The following is a 22912-nucleotide window of genomic DNA, read 5'->3' as shown; positions in this document are numbered from 1 at the left end:
CTGATACGGGGAAAAGGAATGAAAGGGAAGGGAGGGGGGAGGGGGGAGGAGGAAGGAGAAGAAGAAAGAGGATAGAGAGGAGAATAAGGAGAGAGAAAGGAATCGATAATGGCGATGACAGCGGTCGGTAGTGTTATGTGCTAGGTGGCAGTGTGTGGTGGAAGAAGAAAATGTGGTAGATTTTTTTTTTTTTTGTATGAATTGGTATTTTTGGAGTTGTTTTAGAGGGTGTTTTCAAAAATTTTAGATGGTTAGATATTTGTGAGAGTGTATCTAAGGGTATTTTTTGGAATGTATTATGAGGCATTTTTAGAATTTAAAATTTTAATAAGGTATCTTTTAAATTACAAGGAGGGAGGAAATGGATGGTGGTGTAGATGGAGGAGAAAAAAAAGGAGAGATAGTGATAATGGTGGTGGTGGTGGTAGGTGAAAGAAGAAAATGTTTTAAAATTTGATAATATCTTATTATTTTTTATTTTTATTTTTATAAGTTGTATTTAAAATCGTACGTGTATATTTGGAGTTGTTATTGTACTCCAAAAATAAAACAGTTATGGGAAAAAAATGCTAATCCATACGAACTCTCACAACCCGAACCCAATAGAAATAATAACCGGGCCTCGAGCGAGCCGGGCTCAAGCCAATGAGCCCAATTGGCAAGCCTACCCATCGCCCAAGCAACTTCTGCCCATACATAAAGCTGATGCTGGCGTCTTCTAAAATTTTGAAGTGAAGCTGAAGAAACCCCTCTTCCGCATTGACGATACCAGTAAAGCTCTAGAAATCCTCTTCTTCTTCCCCATCAACGATACCATGGACCTGAACTCAGGCGATCTCAATTCACCTCTTTCGACGGGGACCACCATAATCGGCGTTACCTACAACGGCGGCGTTGTCCTCGGCGCCGATTCTCGCACCAGCACCGGTAATCTTTCCCAAGTTTCCATCTTTGAGGCCCCAATTTTAGTTTCTAGCTGATTGAGTTCATAAAAGGATGCATTTTAAAATAATTTTGATTGATGTTGTTGGTTTGGCTGATTTTTGCTGGGAATTTTTTGGGTGTAGGAATGTATGTGGCAAATAGGGCTTCTGATAAGATCACTCAGTTGACTGATAATGTCTACTTGTGCCGCTCCGGATCGGTATTGAAATTCCCTCTCTATAACATTGTTATGTTTTGTATTTTAAGCAATATATGAATGTGGGTTTGGATTATTCTAGGGTTTTAACATTCTGAATTTAAGAATCATTACCTTTGAAATATGATACAAGCTATTATCATCTGAATTTATCGAAGTAAGCAGTTATGTTTATGTTTTCTTTGATTGGTTTTGTTCTTATGATTTAGTTCTTTTTAAGGTTTAGTGCCACTTGGCTGTCTAATTTCACTTAAATGTTCTTGTAATGGTGAAGGCAATATGTTTGAATTGCATCAATAATGTATTACTTCTCCCATTCTCATTTATATCTTTGGCTATTTGCTATTATACAAACTTGATGCACTATGTCTAATATTTTAGGCAGTGATGAGGGTTCAATCTTTTAAAACTGGTCTTTACCCATTGGGAAAAAATATCATTTTGATAACTCTGAATTGCCTTTTTTCATAGCATATTTTCTGATTTCAATTTGAGACGAACCTAAAAAACTGGAAGGCGGAATATCCTTGATGTCTATAATTCAACAAGACCACAGTGTTATTGGAAACAATGAGTTTCATAATGTCTTCTTTAATACATGTTTTGGTGTTTGTTTTAAGTTTATTTCATCCTCCTTTCTCAGGCTGCAGATACCCAAACTATCTCAGACTATGTTCGCTACTTTCTCCATCAACACACGTAAGCTTCTTTATCCTTTATTCTGGAGCTCTACTAATTATTGAACCAATGCTTTACATTTGCCAAAAACAGTTTGTGCCTTGAAAACTATAATATTATTATTATTATTATTTGTCTCTTTCTTTCTCTAGAAGTTTAAGGTTGGTATTTTTAGAATTCTGGAGGCAACTTCACCTCTTACCACTTTACAATCTTTAATGCATTCTCTGATTTTTATGCATTATTATTGATCCAGGATACAACTTGGGCAACCTACAACTGTTAAAGTTGCTGCAAACCTTGTCAGATTGCTAGCCTATAATAACAAGGTCCATTTAATTTTCTGAATTCGTACCATCTTTTGATGAATCAGTATATGAATTGGTTACAGTTTGATGAGTCATGATGATCTGACAAACCACAGTTAGTTTTGTTTGTATTTGAGCCATCTGATGTGACCTTCAAAAGATTTGACAAATGAAAGCAAGAAACATACTGAATCTGCTATGTTTCTACTCCATGAACTAGAATGGGTTCTTTTATTTATTTCAAGAATATTTGATTAGCTTGAAAAACTGGTCAGAATGAAGTTACAATGACAGTAGTGGGACCCCTTTCCCATGGTTTGTCTGGAGGCTGGTTTATTAGTTTTTCAGTTTTTTTTTTATCTGCTGTCAAGCTAAATATTTATTGGCTTTAGAAAAATCACCTTTACTCATATGTTGTGTATTGCGCACTATCTTGAAAAGGTATCAAAGTAGGATTTGGCGAATCTTGCTAAATATCAAAGACAACCTAGACTTAACTGTTTTCTGTGTGCTTACCTGCATCATTACCACCATCTATATTGTTTATCGAATTTTGTTGTATGTATGATTATGTCTGTCATATTGGATCTGCATATTCATTAAATTAAGAATTAACTTCTTCCCACGTGAGTTTTATTTCAATATCACGCTTGTTATGTGCTTTTCATTGTCGCCTGAAGTTTTTATAGATGGATACCTATTTTAGCTGATTAGTTCATCAGTTGCATTCTAAATTTTCAGAACATGCTACAAGCTGGCCTCATTGTGGGTGGATGGGACAAATATGAAGGAGGTAAAATATATGGAGTACCTCTTGGAGGTACAATTATTGAACAGCCTTTTGCTATTGGAGGTATGCCATTTTTCTTCTGCTAATGCTTCGATCAATATGTTAGAATAGCCTTTCATGCTGGCCTGCTGCATTATTTGCTGCCAGTTAACTGTTGGGATAGAAGTGCTGTGTTTTCCTCACTATCTCCTTAAATTTCAATTAACTAATACCATGAGCACTTTGTCCCATTTCTTAAACTATCATATTACCTTCAACGGTTCTTAAAAATTGCTGTGCATGGCCTAAGCAAGTCAATCAGTTTGGTGGAAAAAACTTATTTGAGAATACTTATATTTAGCATTTGATTTCAGGAATATGGTGAATTTGAATTCTAGTAACTTAGTTTTTAACTTGATAGTTGCTTACTTGTGTGTGCAGGATCGGGCTCTTCGTATTTGTATGGTTTTTTTGACCAAGCGTGGAAGGAAGGGATGACCCAAGAAGAAGCTGAGGTTTGTAATTGTTTCAAGTTCTTTGTCAAATCTATGTAGATGTTGATAACTTTGTCGTTAAAAGACTGAACTGGCAATAATCTAACATTAAGGCTTAATAAATTTGCGTCATCTTATGTATCTCTGAGATGACGTTGAATTTTAAGGTTGCCTATATGAAAATTGCGCATGGCCGAATATTTCTTTCCTAGGAATTCTTTTTTCTCTGATATTTTATGTTTCTTCTAAACTTTGTTTATTTGAAAATGCTTTTTTTTCCTTTTTTTTTTTGGGGACCATTGGAATCTTTATGAAGTGTAGCACAGTTTTCCAAGCACTGAGAATATTTTACTGGAAAATATGTGGATATGTGCTTCTTGTGTCGTATTAGCAGTGTAGCATATCATTTAACCTCTCTGCTGCTCCTCTGATTTTCTCATCCAGAGAAATAGAGTCAGAAATCCTAATTTTACCGGCTTGTACATATGTGCTTAAGTTTTCTTTCTCATGTTTGTGATTGTATGCAGCAATTGGTGGTCAAAGCTGTTTCTCTTGCCATTGCTCGAGATGGTGCCAGTGGTGGTGTAGTTCGGACTGTGACTGTGAGTTAATTCTCATCAACTTTACTTGTGTTTGTATTCAACGTACTTGGTCATCAATGGGCCTTCACATTTAGCCAATATTAAATTGCAGTGAGTATGTTTGGATTGAGATAATTTGAAAAAAAAATAATTTGCTTCACAAATCTCAATCACCTTTTTATCTCACATACATCACATCACAAAAAGTGCTATAATAATTATCTCAAATAAATCATCCAAATAAACTCTTATCCAAACAAACTCACTAGTGTAATCTTTTTTGACAAACATAATCATCTTTGTTTAAGAATACCCGGTTTGTAGTTTTTAATAATCATTTAAAAAAGGATATAGCCAAGTCTCTAGGATTTGGCATGTTATATGCGGAACAAGGAGGAGTTGGAGATGGAATTATGTGAGAGAATAATCTAATGGTGTTCTTGTGCTTTTGTTATTTCAGGCCCCTAATTTATGTTGTTTTAGTACTTTATTTCAGCTTGATATTGTTTTGTTTTCGTATTTTGTTTATGCTAAATTCATTTTGGTTTACACCTTTAGTGGTTTCAACTCCAACTCTTTGAGAAATTAAATTTGCTCTATTTGTTCTTTCTGTTCTCTGGAACCATAAGCAACTTGCTAAGTTTGATGAGAATGTATGGATCTTTGTCAATGGCTGATTTTGATGAGAATGTATGGATTCTAGTATGCTTTTTTTCAATGGCTGATTTTGACGAGAATAAATAGATCTTGAGCCTTAGTTTCCCTTTTGACACACTAAATGCATTGCTGATGACTTACCAAAACATTTGTTCTACACTTCTTTTCTGCAGATTAACTCCGAAGGAGTTGCTAGAAAGTTCTATCCTGGTGACTCGCTTCCCCTTTGGCATGAAGAATTAGAGCCCCACGAGTCACTGCTGGATATTCTGTCAACATCTAACCCTGAGCCAATGGTTAGTTGAAAGAAGGTTGTCTCGTGTACTTTCAACTGGCAATCCAGCAAATCTAGCCACTTTACTGGATGGATAAACCTCTTAATCATTTTGAGTTTCGCATGCAACTTTGAAGTCAATATCTTATTTCCTATTTAATATTAAAGCTTGAAGTCCTGTAGCTTGTTCAGAATCTAATTGCAGTCTTGTGTTCCCTCTTCGATGTGTGGATGGCTGATACATCTAGACCACCTTAGCATGTGGTTGTTCTTTGGAAATATTTTAGCATGTGGTCTAATTAAAAATGAAGGCTTTTGGGAAGATTACTGTACTGTGCATTTTTGGTTCTGACATTGTTGAATGACTTTGATGATTGAGTTTGGCCTTAGCATATATATATGGGTAAAATACCAAAAAATTCCCTGTGATTTGCTAAATGTTCAATTTAACTCCCTTTGATTCAGAAACTTACATTTTAACTCGTCGTGGTTTCGACTAAATCGAAAATTAGACAGAAAGCATCCAATCTAACGGTTGTGTGTGAAATGTCAATATTACCCTTACTATATGTGAGGTGCTATTCATTCAATTTTTAATTTAGTCGAAATCACAGGAAGTTATAGTGTAGTTTTTCAAATCAGAGGGAGTTAAATTGAACATTCGACAAACTATAGAGAGTTCATTTATATAGGGGCAATATTGGTATTTCATGTATAACTGTTAAATTGGATGCTTTCCGTCCAATTTTTAATTTAGTTGAAACCACAGAGAATTATAGTGTAAGTGTCTAAACTATAGGGAGTTAAATTGAATATTTAGCAAATCACAAGGAGTTTTTTGGTATTTTATCCTATATATATATATATATATATATGAAAACAAAAAAATGAAAAGGTCGTTTTATTCAAAACATCCAATTATGACACCCCTTCTCTCATATTTCACGCTTCATAACGCACCGTTTTAATAGAGATAAATGCGCTTGTCTAGCAGAAATTTCTCAATTTTCCACTAGCAAACATGAAATAAATTTCAAGATATTTCATGAATTGATCAGATTGTGGGTACTTATTCAGTACTTGATACACAACTAATTCCATAAGAGTGGGAAATGGAATTTATATGCATAGTACCATACAACCCAGCAGCATATTACACTTCCGAATTAATTCAAACTTTTATCTAAACATAGAGTCTCTATGTTGACCTCTATTGCCTACAGGGTCTAGCCACAACAATCCCACCATGCAAGCAAGCTTTGGAATGCAAAAATAATAGCACTAACATTTAGCTATCAACTTTGGCCAGACTACACAATAACTTCCTCCATAATATATATAGTTCCTCTAATGGTTAAATGTCAACATATGATTCTTCATATGAGTCAATGATCAACCATGTGAGTCCAGCAGTAAAGCTCCCTTATTCAATTCCTACTAACAGTACCAAAATAAATATTACTCTGCCCCCTAGATGTGATTTTTTTTTTTTTTTTTTTAAATTCTGAAGTGTGATAGAGTCAGAAGTGGACATGTGCCAAACTTAAAAAAAATTAGCCATGCCAACCTTAAGAAAACACTTTTTTTTTTTTTTTTGTTAAAAGAAGGATTAATAGTGGTTCTCACTTGTTCGCGTGATGACTTGAGTTCGAAAAATAGCCATTTTGAGAGTCTTCAACCTTCCTATTACTTACAGAAAAATACTAAATACATCATATAAAGTACGTATATGTTCAAATCGTGCATTATCTCTGATAACATATTATCAAGTGATTGTTATAAATAATACTTCATTTAGAGTAAATAGAGTATAATTCATCACAATTACTTAATTATCGATAATTGATAATGGTATACCACGTGACATATCATATCAGCAAGCAGTATCTTTTCTCGCAAGCACATAGTAACTTGCCATTAAATCAAAATCATTAAAATCAGGACACCTAATGTCTCCATACAATGTTAAAAAAACAAAAAAGAAAAAAAAAAGTCTTCATACATTTCTCCATGAAATTTGCTCAGATCCTGTTTATCTATTTTCAATTAAAAGAAAGATGGGCATCAACACCTATATAACAGCAAGACTAAGCTGCATTTTTCAGCTGCTGATCCACTACTACCAGTCCACTCACTCTCCAACCAAGCGGCGTCGTTTAGTCTATACACACTAACCGGAGGGAGAAACCCATGGGTGTAGAGGAGAAAGATGTAGACCATCTCCCAAAGAATGCAGCCAACTATACAGCTTTGACTCCACTTGGCTTCCTGGCGAGGGCAGCTTTAGTCCATCCCAGCCGTACATCCATCATCCACGGCTCTGATCATTACACGTGGCTCCAAACTTACCGGCGCTGCCGCAGTTTAGCATCCGCTCTCATTAAACGTTCCGTCACCTTCGGTAGCACTGTAATTCCATCCTTTCTGGTCTTTCCTTTTTAGTTTTGCTTTACTTTCTTAGTGTTTATATTTGAAAACCATTCGACTATTTTTTAGGTGCAATTTTTGTTAATTACATAATTTTGGATTAAGAGAACAATGAAAAAAAAAAATTAGCTGCATTGAACTTTCGGATTTGCATTTATCAATTATTGTTAATGAACTCATTAACTTAGTTTGAAATCTTTCTTGACAATGAATGTCTTGTAATTGGTAGGCCACTTAGACTATTTTAGCACGAGAGCTTGTGAAAAGAATAATGCTGACATTTGTATCATAACAAAGAGGATTTACTTTTTTTTTTTTTTTTTTTTTTGCAAGAGGATTTACATTATAGACGAATATGGGATGGAAAAATTATACTAACATGGTAGACTTTCAATTGCTAATGTTTTCAAGATAACGTGGAGTGGAGAACAAAAAGAAAAGCTATCATTCATGACAACGTTACACTTCTTGATGTTAATGTAACATGTAGTAAAGTGATACGTAAATGAGTAGACACGTTTCATCTTAATACATGATATAACGTAGCACCAAAATGTATTCGAGGATCCAATACCATATTTCATGCTTAAATGGCCTCAAATTCTTGAGAGTCAGGCATATATCCTTTGCCAAAATACTAGATTATAGTGCAAAGATGATGCTACTGGTACACTAAAGTTTCAAACTGAAAAGAATGAAGAATTATGGTTTTTCTTGCACCTGATTGATCAAAAGAATTGAATTCCAGCTGACTACGTAGAACTCAAAAGCAGGATCAATAGGGAATTGATTTGAGGAGTAGCAAATCGTGCAAAATCTGGAGTTGTTGTTGATTGAATTGTTGCTGTATCTTGCAGCTCAGTTGTGTGGAGTTAATGGTATCACTTCCACTGATTATATTACTCTTATTCATGAAACTAGGTTGCTGTAATTGCACCAAACGTACCGGCAATGTACGAAGCACATTTTGGAGTTCCAATGGCAGGAGCTGTTCTGAATGCTGTCAATATTCGTCTAAATGCAGAGACTGTTGCATTTCTTCTGGGGCATTCAGAAGCTGCTGTTATAATGGTTGACCAAGAATTTTTCTCCCTGGCAGAGGAAGCTTTAAAAATCTTGTCTGACAAGAGCAAAGGCAACTTCAGGCCTCCTCTTCTTGTTGTTATTGCTGATAAAACCTGTGATTCGAAGTCACTCCAACATGCTCTTTCAAAAGGCACAGTGGAATATGAGAGACTTCTGGAAACTGGTGACCCAAACTTTGCATGGAAACCACCACAAGATGAGTGGCATAGCATTGCTCTTGGTTATACTTCTGGCACGACAGCGAGTCCCAAGGGAGTCGTGCTCCACCATCGAGGGGCATATCTGATGGCTCTCAGTAATGCTCTTCTATGGGGAATGAAAGAAGGGGCAGTTTATCTATGGACTCTTCCCATGTTCCATTGCAATGGCTGGTGTTTCACTTGGGCACTGGCTGCTATGTGTGGAACAAGTGTATGCCTTAGACAGGTATCTCCCTGTGATAGTTAAATTTTCTTGTCTCTGCTGAGAATAAGGTAATGTTCCCTGTTGCTTAATTAGGCAGCCGTTGCCTGATTTATTTGACTAATCTTTTGTGATTTAATCTTGATAGGTGACGGCAAAGGCAATCTATTCAGCCATAGCCAATCTTGGCGTCACACATTTCTGTGCTGCTCCAGTGGTGCTCAATACAATTGTGAATGCTCGAAAAGGAGAGACCATCCGCCCTCTCCCTCGTATTGTACATGTAATGACGGCCGGCACTGCTCCACCCCCTTCTGTTCTCTCTGCAATGTCTCAAAGAGGCTTTCGCGTTACGCACACTTATGGCCTCTCAGAAACATATGGTCCTTCCACCATATGTGTGTGGAAACCAGAATGGGATTTGCTGCCACCTGAAAACCAAGCGCGATTGAATGCTCGACAAGGTGTGCAGTACGTAGCCTTGGAAGGCCTTGATGTTGTCGACACAAAAAGCATGACACCCGTTACTGCTGATGGAACCACAATGGGAGAAATTGTTTTCAGAGGTAATGCTGTGATGAAGGGATATTTGAAAAATCCCAAAGCCAATCAAGAGGCTTTTGCAAATGGATATTTTCATTCTGGTGATCTTGCTGTGAAGCATCCAGATGGTTACATAGAAATTAAGGACAGATCGAAGGACATCATTATATCTGGAGGTGAAAACATCAGTAGTCTTGAAGTAGAGAATATGCTGTATCAACATCCTGCAATATTGGAAGTTTCAGTGGTGGCAAGAGCGGACGAGCAATGGGGTGAGTCACCTTGTGCATTTGTCACGTTAAAGGGAGACTTGGAAAAATCTGATCAAAAGAGCTTCGCAGAAGATATAATGAAATTCAGTCGATCAAAGATGCCTGCATATTGGGTTCCAAAATCTGTGGTATTTGGACCATTGCCAAAGACTGCAACTGGAAAAATACAGAAGCATTTGTTGAGGGCCAAGGCAAAGGAGCTGGGACCAGTGAAGAAGAGTCGCTTATAATTTCTTAGGCCTAACTGCAGAAGTTGACTAACCTAAATGCTACACCTTTCTGCTGCTGTTTTTTCATTTCTTCTATGATGTTACCTCACTTGTCAACAATTATATAGACCATGTTTTTTCTCTGTCACTTTCTTTATTGGCTTGCTTCACCCTTAATAGATCAAGTACTCTTATGAAAAGTTACAAGTTACATCTTAAAAAAAAAATAGAGTAGGAAAAAAAAAACCAGGTAGTCAATGATCAAATTAATGCATATTCATTCTTCCTTCATCATATTTATATCCTAATTCTAGACTCAATAAGTAGGCAAACAAGTGGTAGACTCGGATTTTAAGCAAAAATTTGTGATAGTGTTTTGTTTTTACTTTGGTCATTTGTACCTATTACAAATAAGAATGAATTGCTATTAGAAATTGGATTAATATTTATTATATTTTAATTGTCATAATTTTTATACTAACAGATTTAAAGGAAAAATTGTTCAAAACGTCCCTCACATTTTACAAGATGACTTTTTCGTCCCTCACTTTTAAAAGTGTAATTTTACGTCCCTTACATATTCAGATTGACCAAATTTGGTCCCTACTTAGGTTTCCGATTAGTTTTTTTTATCGGAATTCACCACGTGCCTTGCACGTGATCATATTTCAAGGGCAAAATTGTCAAATCAAATTTTATATAATTCGATTCATAATCCCTTACATTTCATAAAATAAATTTTTTCGTCCCTTACATTTCACAAAATAAATTTTTTCATCCTTCACATTTTTCAAAATGAATTTTTTTATCTTTTATTGATCATTTGTGTGAATAATTTTTTTTAAATCCATGTATATATCTATTTGATTTCACTTGAACAGTACGAATAGTATGTGAAATCAAATAGAGGTATATTATATACTATTCGTACTGCTTAAGTGAAATCAAATAGATATATACATGGTTTAAAAAAATTGTTAGTTTTTCACTTATTTTAATTTTCTTTTACTCAAAATTTGAAAATAAAGAAGACATTTAATCCTAAATATTATCGAGTGTTTATATCGAATTAAATTTGGACAGAAAAAATAAACAAAAGAAAAGTATGACAAAAAGAAATTAGTGATTGGCATTTTCAAAATTTAAGACAATCACAAGACAAGTACTTCAACTGTTGGTCTTAAAAGTGTCAAGTAGAAATTTCGTATTTAAATTGAAATTTGTTAGTACAATTATAGAATTCGAGTTAGGACCCATTAATTAGATGAACTTATTAGACAATTCAATAAATAAATTATTATCAAAAGAGAAATATCACAAATATATATACATGGGTTTCAAACAAAATTATTTGTTTTAAACCCCTATATATATCTATTGAATAGCATGTGTACAACTACAATTAGCATGTTTAGATGAAATCCAATAGAGATAAATTACATGTTATTTGTAGTGTTCAGATAAAATCAAATATACATATACGTGGGTTTATAGAAAAAAAGCTATTCATACACATGATCAATGAGGGATGAAAAAATTCATTTTGAAAAATGTAAGGGATGGAAAAATTCATTTTTTGAAATGTGAGGAACGAAACAATTCATTTTGTAAAATGTTAGGGACCAAAAAATTCATTTTGTGAAATATGAGGGACTATGAATCGGATTATGTAAAAATTTAATTTGACAATTTTGCCCTTAAAAAATGATCACATGCAAGTCACGTGGTGGATTCCGGCCAAAAACTAGTCAGAAACCTAGGTAGGGACCAAATTTGGTCAATTTGAATTTGTAAGGGACGTAAAATTACACTTTTAAAAGTGAGGGACGAAAAAAGTCATCTTGTAAAATGTGAAGGACGTTTTGAACGATTTTCCCAGATTTAAAAGGACGATAATATCCTCTATGCAAATTAATTTTTTTTTCCAACAAGTGTCATGCTTCTACACTGACTAGTGTAAACACACAATCTACACTATAAACAGTTGATGTTTCCTAGTTCTAATTTAGAAGTTCTTGTTTTAATCAAATTTTAGTAGTTTACTTTTTAAGGTATACTGTAGTTGTTTTGTAATTTCTTGTCTTAGTAGTTTCTTAATTACCTAGTCTAGCATGCTATATATTGCTGTTATATTATTGTATTCAATTGAAAAAAGTGAGATAAAAACATTATAAAGAGTCTTTGGTTGTTGTAAAGGCAATTCTGTAAAGATTTTATGTGGTCTCAATATGAGAGTCGGATGTGATTAATAAACTCCTTTTTCCCCACACATATTTTTATGTGTCAAATATCTTCCACTGCATTTTTTATATGCTAACAAGCGATAGAGAACTCTAAATTCGAGAATTTGGTCTTTGGGGTGTATGTTGTCTCAAAACACAAAGAACTAGACCACTATGAGTCTTGCAATCGCCAGATCAGTCGCTCAAGTCTCAAAAAATTTTCAGATCTGACAACTAGATCTAAAATAAATTCAAATTTAAGAACAAAATAAAAACTAGATACCACATCACATTTCACATGTAAAGAATTAGAACATTTTCCTGCGGAAATTCATAGTCATAATAAGCTTTCAAAGTCAATAAGAATTCATGAGTTTTCTTTTCAAAACATTATATAGATGATAGATGATTCACCTATCTCGATAGACATGAGAAACTCCGAACTAAACTCAAGTAATCCGAATGATAATCTACCAAACTTGTTTGTGGTCAGTTGCATTAGGGATGATTATTTTTTAGGGAAAATGACATGTTTCATCTTCACATTTCGCAAAAATATTCTTTTCATCCCTCACTTTTATAATGAAGCAAATTCGTCCCTGGCATTTAAAAATTAAAGCTATTATATCCCTTAACCTAATTTTCAATCTGAATCAAACCATTCAATAACCCAATAATAAATTTCAGAAATAGAATTGATAGATCACTCGGTCAATTTCATCATATTCACATGACATTTATTAAACCAAAAAAATAAAAATTATAACATAAAAGGCCATTCTTTGTCTTGGAATAGTAGAGTTTTTTTTTTTGGATAAATCTTTTCATGCACCGATAGTATATCCGCTTGCGAATCTAGATGTGTATCATAAATATAAATTTTGATGTTTAAATTTAAATTGAAATGATATGGCGGTACATAAAACTATCAGTGTATACAATGATGATGTAGGAAAGATTAATCTTTCTTTTTTATGTTATAATTTTTTATTTTTTCTTTTTGGGTTCATTAAATTTTACATAAATATCAAGTTGAGGTAATCAAGTAATCTACCAATTACACTCCCAAAATTTGTAATCAGGTTAATTGGTGGTTTGATTTAAATTGAAATTTGGGTTCAGGGATGTAAGAACTTCAGTTTTTAAATGTGAAGGACGAAATTGCTACGTTTTAAAAGTGAGGGACGAAAAGAATATTTTTGTAAAATGTGAAGGATGAAACCGATCATTTTCCCTATTTTTTATTACATATGTAAAGGTTCTAAGTGAGCAACTTTTATTTGTTAACAATTATCTATTTCTTTTGTTCTTTTATTAGCTTATTTTTAGATCCATAAAAATATTGTAAATTTACCATTGATCATTGATACTGCCACATAAAATAAGAAAACCAAGTAGTATAAACATGACAGTGAAAAACTGAAAATTTTAGGAAAGAATTTCAAATCTCTCATCAAATTGACAGATCGAATTGAGAAATTTGATAAAGGATTTAAAATCCATCCAAATAGCTCTAATTGTTTTGAATTACTTAAAGAAGCATTTGGGTTTGTAAATCACCGATTATTAAAAAAAAAAAATTTAATACTAAGAGTGATTTATAAATTCAAATACCTTCTAACAGTAATCTAAACAATTACAGGAATCACTCGATCCAAACGCAAAATTCCTATCTTTTAGTTCTCCAAAAATTGTTCCAACTTTCCAAGCCTAATTAATTGATCCATGAACACTAGCCAAAATGCATTTCCATTTTAGCTACCTCTAATGCAAGCATGAGTTTCGACTTACAACACCAAATTATCAATACCCACTTGAAAATAAAGGTGTGTTGTTCTTTTTAACATTTACTTCAGTTTAATATTGGACAGATTGTCATTTGACTTCCGAATTGTTAGCTTTGTCATTCGTGAGGTTCTCTTTTGACTTTAGCAGATTATGCTCAACTACAAAAGATACAACGGGCCATGAGTTGGTAGAAGCCATTGTGAACCGACGGGCTGATGGATTGAATACTCTAAGATGTCACTGCTCTTCACAGAATTTCTGAAATTCTTACCAGTTTCTGTTAATGGGGGGGTTAAAGGAAAAATCTACACATCTATACACTCAAGAGACTAAACCATACAGATTTCAAGCTTTTACTCTCTACAATACAACTCTATGGGAGGATTTTTCAATATAGGAGACAGAAAAATTTGATGATAGATATCACAAGATTGAAAAGCTTCACTTTGCGCCAGAGTGGATTCTTATCTGAACTTCCACCATTGCATCTAAGCTTTCATACTTCCAAATTCTTGGATGTTCTTGCAAAAGGAGATCAAACTCAGCCACTTCATCTTCCAAGCTATTACTTTGCAGCCGGGTCCAAAGTTCAAGAAAAACAGGCTAAATCACTAAAGGCATGAATTCTTTCCTCTGAGCCTGATGTAGCTGTACTTAGACCGTGGCATAAGTAAGGTGAGAAGGAATACCCATGGCATCGAATTCTCCGGCACGTCCAAGAGAACAAACTTCTACTACTTAAACGGTAAGCTTCAACCAATGAAGAAGAATTGCTAAAGCTCTAGCTGGTTAATTTACACATTCCCACCATCTGAGCTGCTACAAGCTTGATTTGGGAGGACACTATTCCCAAAATCTCCATCCAAGCTCATCTGCTGAACTTCTTGAGGAGAAAGAATCTTAATGTAGCGGACACAGTTCACAAATTCCCTGAAGGCAAAGAAAGTATTTGTAAGGATATATATATATGAAAACCACATATCAACAATGGTGTCTGGAAATCAATTGATCAATCAGTTATGGTATTACAGGGCAGAAACACAGGAAAGAACAAGTCTCGGTAAGCTAATACTTGGGATTTGAATTTCAAACAGAAGTTGCAGATTAATTGTAAAGAGAAAGGATAAATTGATTAACCATGGACTTACTTCAACTAGTAAAAGCCTAGTCATGACTAACAACATACTGATTAACCACAGCAAAGACGAAGCAAAAGGTAATTAGTAGTGAATAACAGAAAATAACAACTTCAATAGTTCAAGTTTATAGACTTACTCCCAAGGGTCATCACCAACTAGCAGAACATCATTTTCATGATCCACGTACACAAGTTTCCAACCTATCCTCTGCCTGTCCTCCAGTTGCCCCTCTATGCCAAACCTTCGAGCTAGATCTTGTTTAAGCTCTTCATAGCCTGAGTAACGTGTAATATCTATTGATCTCCCAACAGCTCCACGTTTATAAACCTGCACAAGCACTTACTATTCAGCATAAGAAAGTTAAACACCCTGCGGAAGAAAGTATATGTCAGTGAAAACAGACCTTGGTATATGTCCGCATGCGAGGTAACTGCGTTGGAGCCCAGGGACCTCTATTCATGAAGTTACCGTCATTTATGGCTGAATCAATTGAATTAAATGTCATATCTGGTACTCCAAATGACTGAGAAACCATTGATGATGAAAGCTCAGGCTGAGTTTCCTTGGGATTCTCATAGCTGGAAATCATTCCACCTCCAGCGTCAAGATTACTTGAGAAGTCCTTACCAGATCCCAACATTCCCTTTGTAGATACAGAATCGGGCATCATTGCCATCCCAAATTGGTTGTCAATGTTAGCCCCGAAAGAAACATTATTTCTTGGATCAGCCTGAACTTCTTGACTCGTGTCTCTGAACAACACTGGCTGAGAATTGAAAGACATTTGATTGGTTCCATGTGGTAACTGGACATCATTTTGAGAAAGACAGACTGAAGTTGCCGAAGATTGAGTATCCAAATATTCCATTTGTGCTCCTGAAGCATTAAGGTAGGTTTGATGAGCAAAAAATCCTTGGTTCTGACTCTTGGAGACGTTCAATGAAGGCTTAACATCAGGTTTTTGCAGCAAATCTTTAACTAAGTTACCACTAGCAGACATGGTTTCTAGGCCACTAGAACTTAGCAGGGCTGCAGAAGGCTGGGCAATCTCATCCCCCGTTGCTGTACCACGGTGTGTCCTGCCATTCATGCTTGGCTGAACTCCATTTGGACAGTTATTTGTGGATGGAGAAGTTGAACAAGAAGGAATATCATCAGTGATCCCAGAAGGGCCTCCACCAGCAGTCCCTGTCAGTAAACTGCTGCCAGTGGCAGAGAGATGATTGGTTGTTGCAGTTAGTGAGTGTCCAACGTGCCCATGGACTTCAGGCACCACTCCAGATTGCTGCTGCTGAAGCTTTGGTTGCTGAGTCCGTTGATTGAAGCGGAGATTATTTTGGCTATTGGTTCTTGTTATCTGTTGTGGGATAACATGGGACTGTGGGATAGAGGTGGGGATTGGTTGGGATACATCCTGTATCTGACTGGACGTCAATGCCCTGGAAAAGCTCGGAGGTGCATCCAGGAGTGGCTTTTGTTGATCATGAAGTTGGGTGAGTTGAGAAGGCTGCTGCATTGCAGATTGCTGTGCCAACAAAGATTGCTGTTGCTGATGGAGCTTCTGTAGAAGTTGAAGTTGGATTGGGTTCTCAGAAAAATTCAACTTTTGGCTAATAGGGTCCTGGGACTGGGATGGCAATAAATTCTGCTGTGAATTCTGACACATAAGTTGCTGCTGTTGTTGTGGCTGCAAAGGCTGCAAGTTTTGAGAAAGGCTCCTTTGAAGCTGATGGCTCGACTGTTGCTGTTGTTGAAGGACATTTTGACTTTGTACAAGATTCTGTGCCTGGAGAAGTTGAGCTTGCACTTGACATGTAGGCAAAGATTGATTAATTAAAGGTTGTCTCGGCTGCTGAGATATATCAGGCAGCTGCTGTTGCGGTTGAATTATTGAGCCTAATGGATTCAATGTAGAAGCTGGAAGATTTTGCAGTTGATCAAGGTGCTGCGGTTGCTGGGTAGGTCTCTGTGCAAACTGCAGGGTGTTTTGCTGAGGAGCTTGAGGTGCTGGCAAACCTAATTGGCGTGAAAGATCTGCTCCAGCAATGTTTTGCATAACAGACCCAGGTAAAGAATGCAAGTAATTTGGCTGCGCTGTGTTAGCCAGTGACGGATTCTGTTGCATGTTCATCCACTGAACTAAGCTCATACCAGGGAGTGCTTGTGGATCCTTCATGCCAAAGTCTTCCCCAAGCCAAGGCATTGTCCTCTTGAATAGACTGTCTAGGTCAGACAAGTCATCATCTGGAGGAAACAACAGAAATGACAAAATCAGAAACTACCCAAACCTGAAGTCTACAACTTTGAATCATTTTTCAACTGGAAGTTTACCTTTCGGATACTCATTCAATGTTTCAGTCATTACCTAGAGCACTAGTATTCATTATTCAGAGACAACAATGAACATATTAACTTTAAAATTATATTAAGGAAAAAAAATAAAAAAAGAATGAACATATTTTTGCAGGTTAAAGGTGGACCAAGATAGGAAGAAAGCACCTATTCTCTAGCACCTTCATGTTGTTGACTCTTTTGCAAAAAGATAAGCGGAAAACCTGATGTCATCCCACTTCTCTTTGTTCAAGCAATATATCAACTTTCAGTGAGGATAACTTAAGCAGGCCCAGCTAAGTGGAAATGGACCATTATTAAGTTCTACATCCTAAGGAGAGTAAAAGAGGGCAGCACATCGTGCAAGTGTGACATAGTAAACAATTCCACCATTTAAACTTGATAGCAAATACTTCACTTTTACGGAAGACCAGAAACATAAACTTTAAAAATGGATGGAAAAGATGAGGGAAACAAAATTCAGATCACAAGCACTAGTATCATTTTACCTGGCATTCCAGGTTGCCTAGGACGCTTTGGTCTAAAGAATGAGGGAGTAGGACAGATGAAAAATGGGGCCGTTACAGGTTCAATCTCCCAAATTGATACCCGATTACGTCTCTCTCCTGCAGTCGACTCATCCCAACCAACCTAATCAGGGAGAATAAAAATCTTGAATATGGTACCTGAAAATAAACTAGGGATTATAAAGTACAAAGCTTTCTTTATTTTTACCTGCAAATTACGCCACTGTGAGTTCTTCCACCTTAAAGGATCCAGATCACTGATGCCTGTTATTGTACCCATGTATCTGCAAGGTAGAGATTATACTTATTTAAAACCATACTATGTGACGAAAAAAGGGTCAGAGGTAGGTTGGGCAAATCACAAGGGTGAACACTATGTCTTCCGGCACCCCCACCTCTGACATCTGTTACTCCAGGGCCAGAGAGCCCAGACCAACAAGAAACCATAACTTTATCACATGATCCAAGTCAAAGGGAGGACTTCTACCTTCTTGTTCCTGATTCTTCAGTTTCAAACATCATTCTGAACCGCATCCCAAGAGATATTTGATTACTGCAAACTGCTTTGTAGTACTTGGCCAAAGGGATTACAAATTCAGACGGACTAGCCCTGCTCATATCATGTAAATTCAGAAAGTTTCAAAAACTGCACTGTTACGTTTCTGGAAACTGAATACGCAAACCCAACAACTATTTCCAGTGTAGATGACAGGTAAACCAAGACACAAAAGATTTAATGCCAGCATATAAAGATAGACCTTGGATTATAAAAGACTACGAATGGGCTATTGTTAGCAGCTGCATGAGCTGCAGCAGCGAGGATCCCAATGTGCATGCTGTCACTTGACAGAACTGATGACGATAAGTTGGTAGGTTGCCTATTAGCTCGTCTAATGCCCAAGAGTAGTTGCTGCTTTTCATCCCTGTACACAAGCATATTGAAAATTAACAGTAAAAAAAGGATTATTAAGTCCACAACATATTAATGTATGTTAAAAAGTAAAAACTCTACTTTGCAGTTGCTATTATTTTGTGCTGATGCCCAAGTCTAGATCTAGTGAAGCTCAAAAGTGGGAGAAAAGAATATCACAAAAGACCAAAGCTAGAGAATCATTACATACTCGATCTCATTACCTAATAAACAAGACCGAGTCACCAGCAAAAAGCCTCTTCCCACTGACAAAAAGACTCCATCCAGTGGTAAGCAAGTGACGCTTTGGTTGCCCTACATTATAAGAGAAAAGAAGTTGGAGCAATAAGTTCAGGCGTCAGTAACTAGAATAGCTCTCCCTCTACTTAATAAGAATAAGAAGGAGAACCAACAAGTTTTGCGGTTGAAACTAATATTTCCAACTAATAAATCTAAGGTAGACACCAAATGGAACATACCGCGATAGATATGGCGAAAAGTCCATAGATTTTCATGCAGGTCCCTGGCCACAAGCTCTTGAGCAGGTGGTTGCAGTGTAAAATCCTAAGGAAACATGACAAATATGTTCCTTCCAGATCAGGTTTAAATTAAGAAACAATAATACAATATTAAGCAAAGAAAACAGACCAGGATTTCTTCCCCTTACCAGAGAGGGAAAAATCTTTTCTGCTGCACGGCGGGGAACAGAGAAACCTCCATGGGTGCTTGTATCACTGGCTGTCAAAGTCTTACAAAAGAATTCTGTTTGTGGCTTATTAACCTTTGTTGACAAATCTGACCTCAGCAATGCATCTTTATCAAACTGACAGTCAAATTGGGCAAAAAAAAAAATTAAACAGCCATATTCAATTAACAAATTTAATCTCTCATCTTCTAAAGTAATAACAAGCCAGGACTACTGCTATCGATTTGGAAGAAGCAGAAAAGCAGAGAAAAATATGGATTGATTTCAGATAAGGAATATCCTTACCTCAGGAACCGGTTGGAGTGTCATCTGGGCATATACTTCGTCTGTTTCTGGATCCGCCTGAGAATTGAATGAACAAAAATGTAATTTTTAAGCACACAGGACTTCCAAATTCAGTAAATCAAAACGGCACTTAAAATTAGCCCAGCCATACATGCAGTGTGACATTGTGAAGGAGGCATAATAGCTTTGAGGGAAGATTTGGGTAGTTTGGAATTTGAGCATCTACATCCTTTTTCATAGATGCCGCAACCTGAAAATGGAAGACCAAAGTGGTATCAGAAAAATTCAATTACAAAAAGATGGCAAAATGTTCAACAATAATGGACAGGCAACTGACAGGAAACCGGTTTTCTTAAAGATAGGAGTGAACATAAATTAAGTGAATTGATAGAAGAGAAGCTTCGTGACTGCCCATGGAAGATACAGTTCACATGTAGCCTAAACTATTCTCCACTCGTTTGCCTTAATTTATACTTGACTATATCCACTTGGTATCAGACAAAAAATCTCAAGGGCCAAAAGCTGCTAAGTCATTAACATGACCGTTATCCTATGCCACTGGCCTAAGTAAAATCATATACATGCCTCGTTCACTTTGTTACTTAAAACCCGTTGACATTTATAGCAGAATTTGAAGTTGATTGTCAGTGTGCTAGCACTGACACCAACAGTAACAACAACTTGAAGAATTAGAAAACATAATTCAATCAGAAACTTTCTGAGCAACCACAAAACCTATCCTCCATTGTGTCACAGCCAACGCTATCCAACCTAATGACCTAATGGTTATTGAATATGCTAAGCCAAAAATTTATGATTCATTTCCCCTATAAACTGAAAATCCCAGGCAAGGCTCATCCGACCTAAATTTTTCTCAGTAACAATGAACAAACCCAATGTCTTTAAACTCATGACTCTTCCACATAAGTCAATCAAAATCCAATACAAGAACACCAGAAAACTCTTGAGTGTAACCATTTCTTTCTTGGTACAGTAAATATCTCCTGTAAAAGGTTAAAATAGAATTACTTAAAAAATATGCTTTTAGAATAGAATCTCACGTTAATTTACTTTAAAAGTGCTGAACAACTTTAATTAACCTTTCCATGTTCTTATATCAGCATGTTTCCTAGGGGTTGCCTAAATTTCTGTACATATTACACAGATGGATAAAGTTGTTGAAGATGCACAAAGGTAGGGATACATTTTACCCTACTGAGATATGAACACAAACAACATGATGCATCACCCTATTTAGCTGACATGATGGTTAACGATAACTAGAACCATACCAACCCTCCTTATAGCCCATAGCCATTTCTCATTTGTATTGATGCAAAAGGCAAAATATGCATACACAAGCCAAAAAGGGAGAAAGAACAGCAAGCCTAAAGGTTGCAGACCTGTTCACTATGGCCTTGAGGGAAGTAGACAACATGGGTCCCAGCGGCCGGCAAATTTACCAGAGGACCAGCACAAGCTTGCCATAGCTCTGGGTTTATACTCTTCTTCTCACCTGTGATCGATAACATCCCCATTTTACCAATTCCCACGTGTCAGTACGATTTTCCTCCGACCAAAAATCACCAAAAGTCAACTAAAAAGAAGGGTACTTGAAATTTTTTCGAGGAAAATGAGATGAGTGCAAGATGTTTCTGATCAGAAGCTTTCTTGTTTTCATTAGAGATAAATCCAACTAAAAATAAAAAGGATAAAAATATATTTTTAAAAAGAGAAAAAGGCAGAACCGTCCATCCCACAGGAAATTACCCAAAGTGTCTTTGGAGATACATGAATCTCACTAATTTCTTGTTTATTTTTGTGATCCTCGATTATTACAAGGCCTAAAAAACTACAGAATTTTGGTATAATGACTTGACAGCTACAAAGAAAATGAGAGCAGAATAAGTAGAGAAAGAGAACAACCTTCAGAGGGATTGGCCAAGGCCGCAGCTGACGGAGCTCCGGCGCCGGTGGCCGGCGTCTTCATTGTACTTAATGTCTGGTGACCCTCTTGCTTATTCAGCTGAAAGAACAATATGGTTGTGGATATTTACCGGAGACCCATTTTTCCCGGAACTAATCAGAGCTCCGATGCCACCTCCGGCGACCCAAAAACCGAGAAAAAGCCCAAGTTGGAGCTAACTCAAAAGAGCTGTCTAGAAGACCCAAAAAGCTAAAAAATGGATAAAAACAGCTAGCTCAATGGATCAACTACAAACCAGCTTGTTCCTCTGCTTCTTAGCTAGGAAAAAAGAATGATATCTTTCCCAAAGCAAAATGATAAAAGCGGTGGACTTTTCCGGCCAAAGACGAATAAAGAAGAAAAGGGTCCAAGCTCAAGTCGTCAAAGAAGCTGCTTGCCGGCTCCGGTGGATATTCCGGCCGGTGCCGGAAAATGGGAGGAAAGAGAAACCCAAAAAAAAAGAAAAAGGAAATAAGTACTACTAAAAACGGATGAAACTTACTGAAAAAGGCGAAAGAAACAGAAGAAAGAGAAGGAGGAAGAAAGAAAGGAGGAGAGGGGGAGACAAGAGAAGCTTTGGAAAAGGAGGGGATGTTGAGGATTGCAGAGACCAAATTGCAAAATGCTGCTGCTGTTGTTCTTACTATACTTTTTAATTGCCCCCTATTCCACACTACACTCTCCCAGCACCCACACACACTACACACACTACAAATCCACACACAGACACACACTACTTTCTTCCTTCTTCCTGTTCTTCGTCAGAGCCAACAATTTTCCTTTTCCCTTCTTTGTTTATTTTTTTTTAATTTATAGGAGTATCTTTTGTTCTTTCTTTCTTTTCTCTTTCTTGCATCCCACCAAAAGTTTTCACTTTCTTTGCATTCTTCTCTCTCCTTTTTCCCTATTAGTAGCGCAACGAGGAGGTGAGAGAAGAAAGATAGGGAAGAATATGCAATTATTTTTTGTTTTTAACTCCTCTCCATTTTGTACTATTACGTATATATATATATATATATATAATTTGGCAATGAAAATTGATTGTTTATTGGTATTTGAGTGTGTCTTTCTGTCTCTCAGGTCGAGGATGATGGGACTGGTGACTATGGCCTCACAAAGTTGACCCGTATGAGGTTAAGGTGGAATGGAGAGGCCGAGCGGGGAAGGATTAATTAATAGTTTTATCTCATTTACATT

At 36.3% G+C, this 22912-nt stretch overlaps 3 protein-coding genes across 4 annotated transcripts; 2 read left to right on the top strand and 1 right to left on the bottom strand.

Moving 5' to 3' along the window:
* The first annotated feature begins 710 nt into the window (after positions 1-710).
* LOC113697272 (proteasome subunit beta type-6) lies at positions 711-5224 on the top strand. The gene is made up of 8 exons (XM_027216824.2): positions 711-927; positions 1068-1144; positions 1785-1840; positions 2076-2148; positions 2869-2980; positions 3338-3411; positions 3918-3992; positions 4802-5224. The coding sequence occupies exons 1-8, from the start codon at positions 816-818 to the stop codon at positions 4931-4933; spliced, it is 711 nt and encodes a 236-aa protein (XP_027072625.1). The 5' UTR covers positions 711-815; the 3' UTR covers positions 4934-5224.
* A 1738-nt stretch (positions 5225-6962) lies between these two features.
* LOC113695336 (acetate--CoA ligase CCL3-like) lies at positions 6963-9989 on the top strand. Its single transcript, XM_027214385.2, has 3 exons — positions 6963-7311; positions 8251-8841; positions 8966-9989. Exons 1-3 carry the CDS (start codon positions 7093-7095, stop codon positions 9860-9862), a joined length of 1707 nt encoding a protein of 568 aa, XP_027070186.1. The 5' UTR covers positions 6963-7092; the 3' UTR covers positions 9863-9989.
* A 4046-nt stretch (positions 9990-14035) lies between these two features.
* Positions 14036-22704, bottom strand: LOC113696993 (auxin response factor 19-like). 2 transcript variants are annotated; one of them, XM_027216385.2, is made up of 15 exons: positions 21676-22699; positions 21153-21265; positions 19901-19999; positions 19750-19806; positions 19426-19581; positions 19238-19322; positions 18983-19073; positions 18607-18771; positions 18336-18458; positions 18057-18132; positions 17831-17972; positions 15978-17234; positions 15394-15866; positions 15127-15317; positions 14036-14781 (listed from the first exon to the last, which is right to left on the bottom strand). In XM_027216385.2, exons 1-15 carry the CDS (start codon positions 21737-21739, stop codon positions 14646-14648), a joined length of 3228 nt encoding a protein of 1075 aa, XP_027072186.1. In that variant the 5' UTR covers positions 21740-22699; the 3' UTR covers positions 14036-14645. The 2 variants fall into 2 exon arrangements, with proteins under 2 accessions (XP_027072186.1, XP_027072185.1); XM_027216384.2 differs by having other exon boundaries at positions 15394-17234; positions 21676-22704.
* Positions 22705-22912: the final 208 nt, after the last annotated feature.

Source organism: Coffea arabica, chromosome 6e (genome assembly GCF_036785885.1).
Source record: "Coffea arabica cultivar ET-39 chromosome 6e, Coffea Arabica ET-39 HiFi, whole genome shotgun sequence".
NCBI classification, from domain to species: domain Eukaryota; kingdom Viridiplantae; phylum Streptophyta; class Magnoliopsida; order Gentianales; family Rubiaceae; genus Coffea; species Coffea arabica.
The sequence above is the reverse complement of the archived record's forward strand: the minus strand, read 5'-3'. Positions and strand labels throughout refer to the sequence as shown.

Bases quoted from the DNA above. Each gene is read 5' to 3' on its own strand.
- LOC113697272 (XM_027216824.2), top strand. From the start codon at position 816: ATGGACCTGAACTCAGGCGATCTCAATTCACCTCTTTCGACGGGGACC. The intron at 2,149-2,868 runs GTCCATTTAATT...CTAAATTTTCAG, and splicing joins TGCTAGCCTATAATAACAAG to AACATGCTACAAGCTGGCCT. The intron at 3,993-4,801 runs GTGAGTTAATTC...TCTTTTCTGCAG, and splicing joins GTGTAGTTCGGACTGTGACT to ATTAACTCCGAAGGAGTTGC.
- LOC113695336 (XM_027214385.2), top strand. From the start codon at position 7,093: ATGGGTGTAGAGGAGAAAGATGTAGACCATCTCCCAAAGAATGCAGCC. The intron at 7,312-8,250 runs GTAATTCCATCC...TCATGAAACTAG, and splicing joins CCGTCACCTTCGGTAGCACT to GTTGCTGTAATTGCACCAAA. The intron at 8,842-8,965 runs GTATCTCCCTGT...TAATCTTGATAG, and splicing joins CAAGTGTATGCCTTAGACAG to GTGACGGCAAAGGCAATCTA.
- LOC113696993 (XM_027216384.2), bottom strand. From the start codon at position 21,739: ATGAAGACGCCGGCCACCGGCGCCGGAGCTCCGTCAGCTGCGGCCTTG. The intron at 19,582-19,749 runs GTAAGGATATTC...TTTGACTGTCAG, and splicing joins CACTCCAACCGGTTCCTGAG to TTTGATAAAGATGCATTGCT. The intron at 17,235-17,830 runs GTAAAATGATAC...TGTTTCCTCCAG, and splicing joins TAGGCAACCTGGAATGCCAG to ATGATGACTTGTCTGACCTA.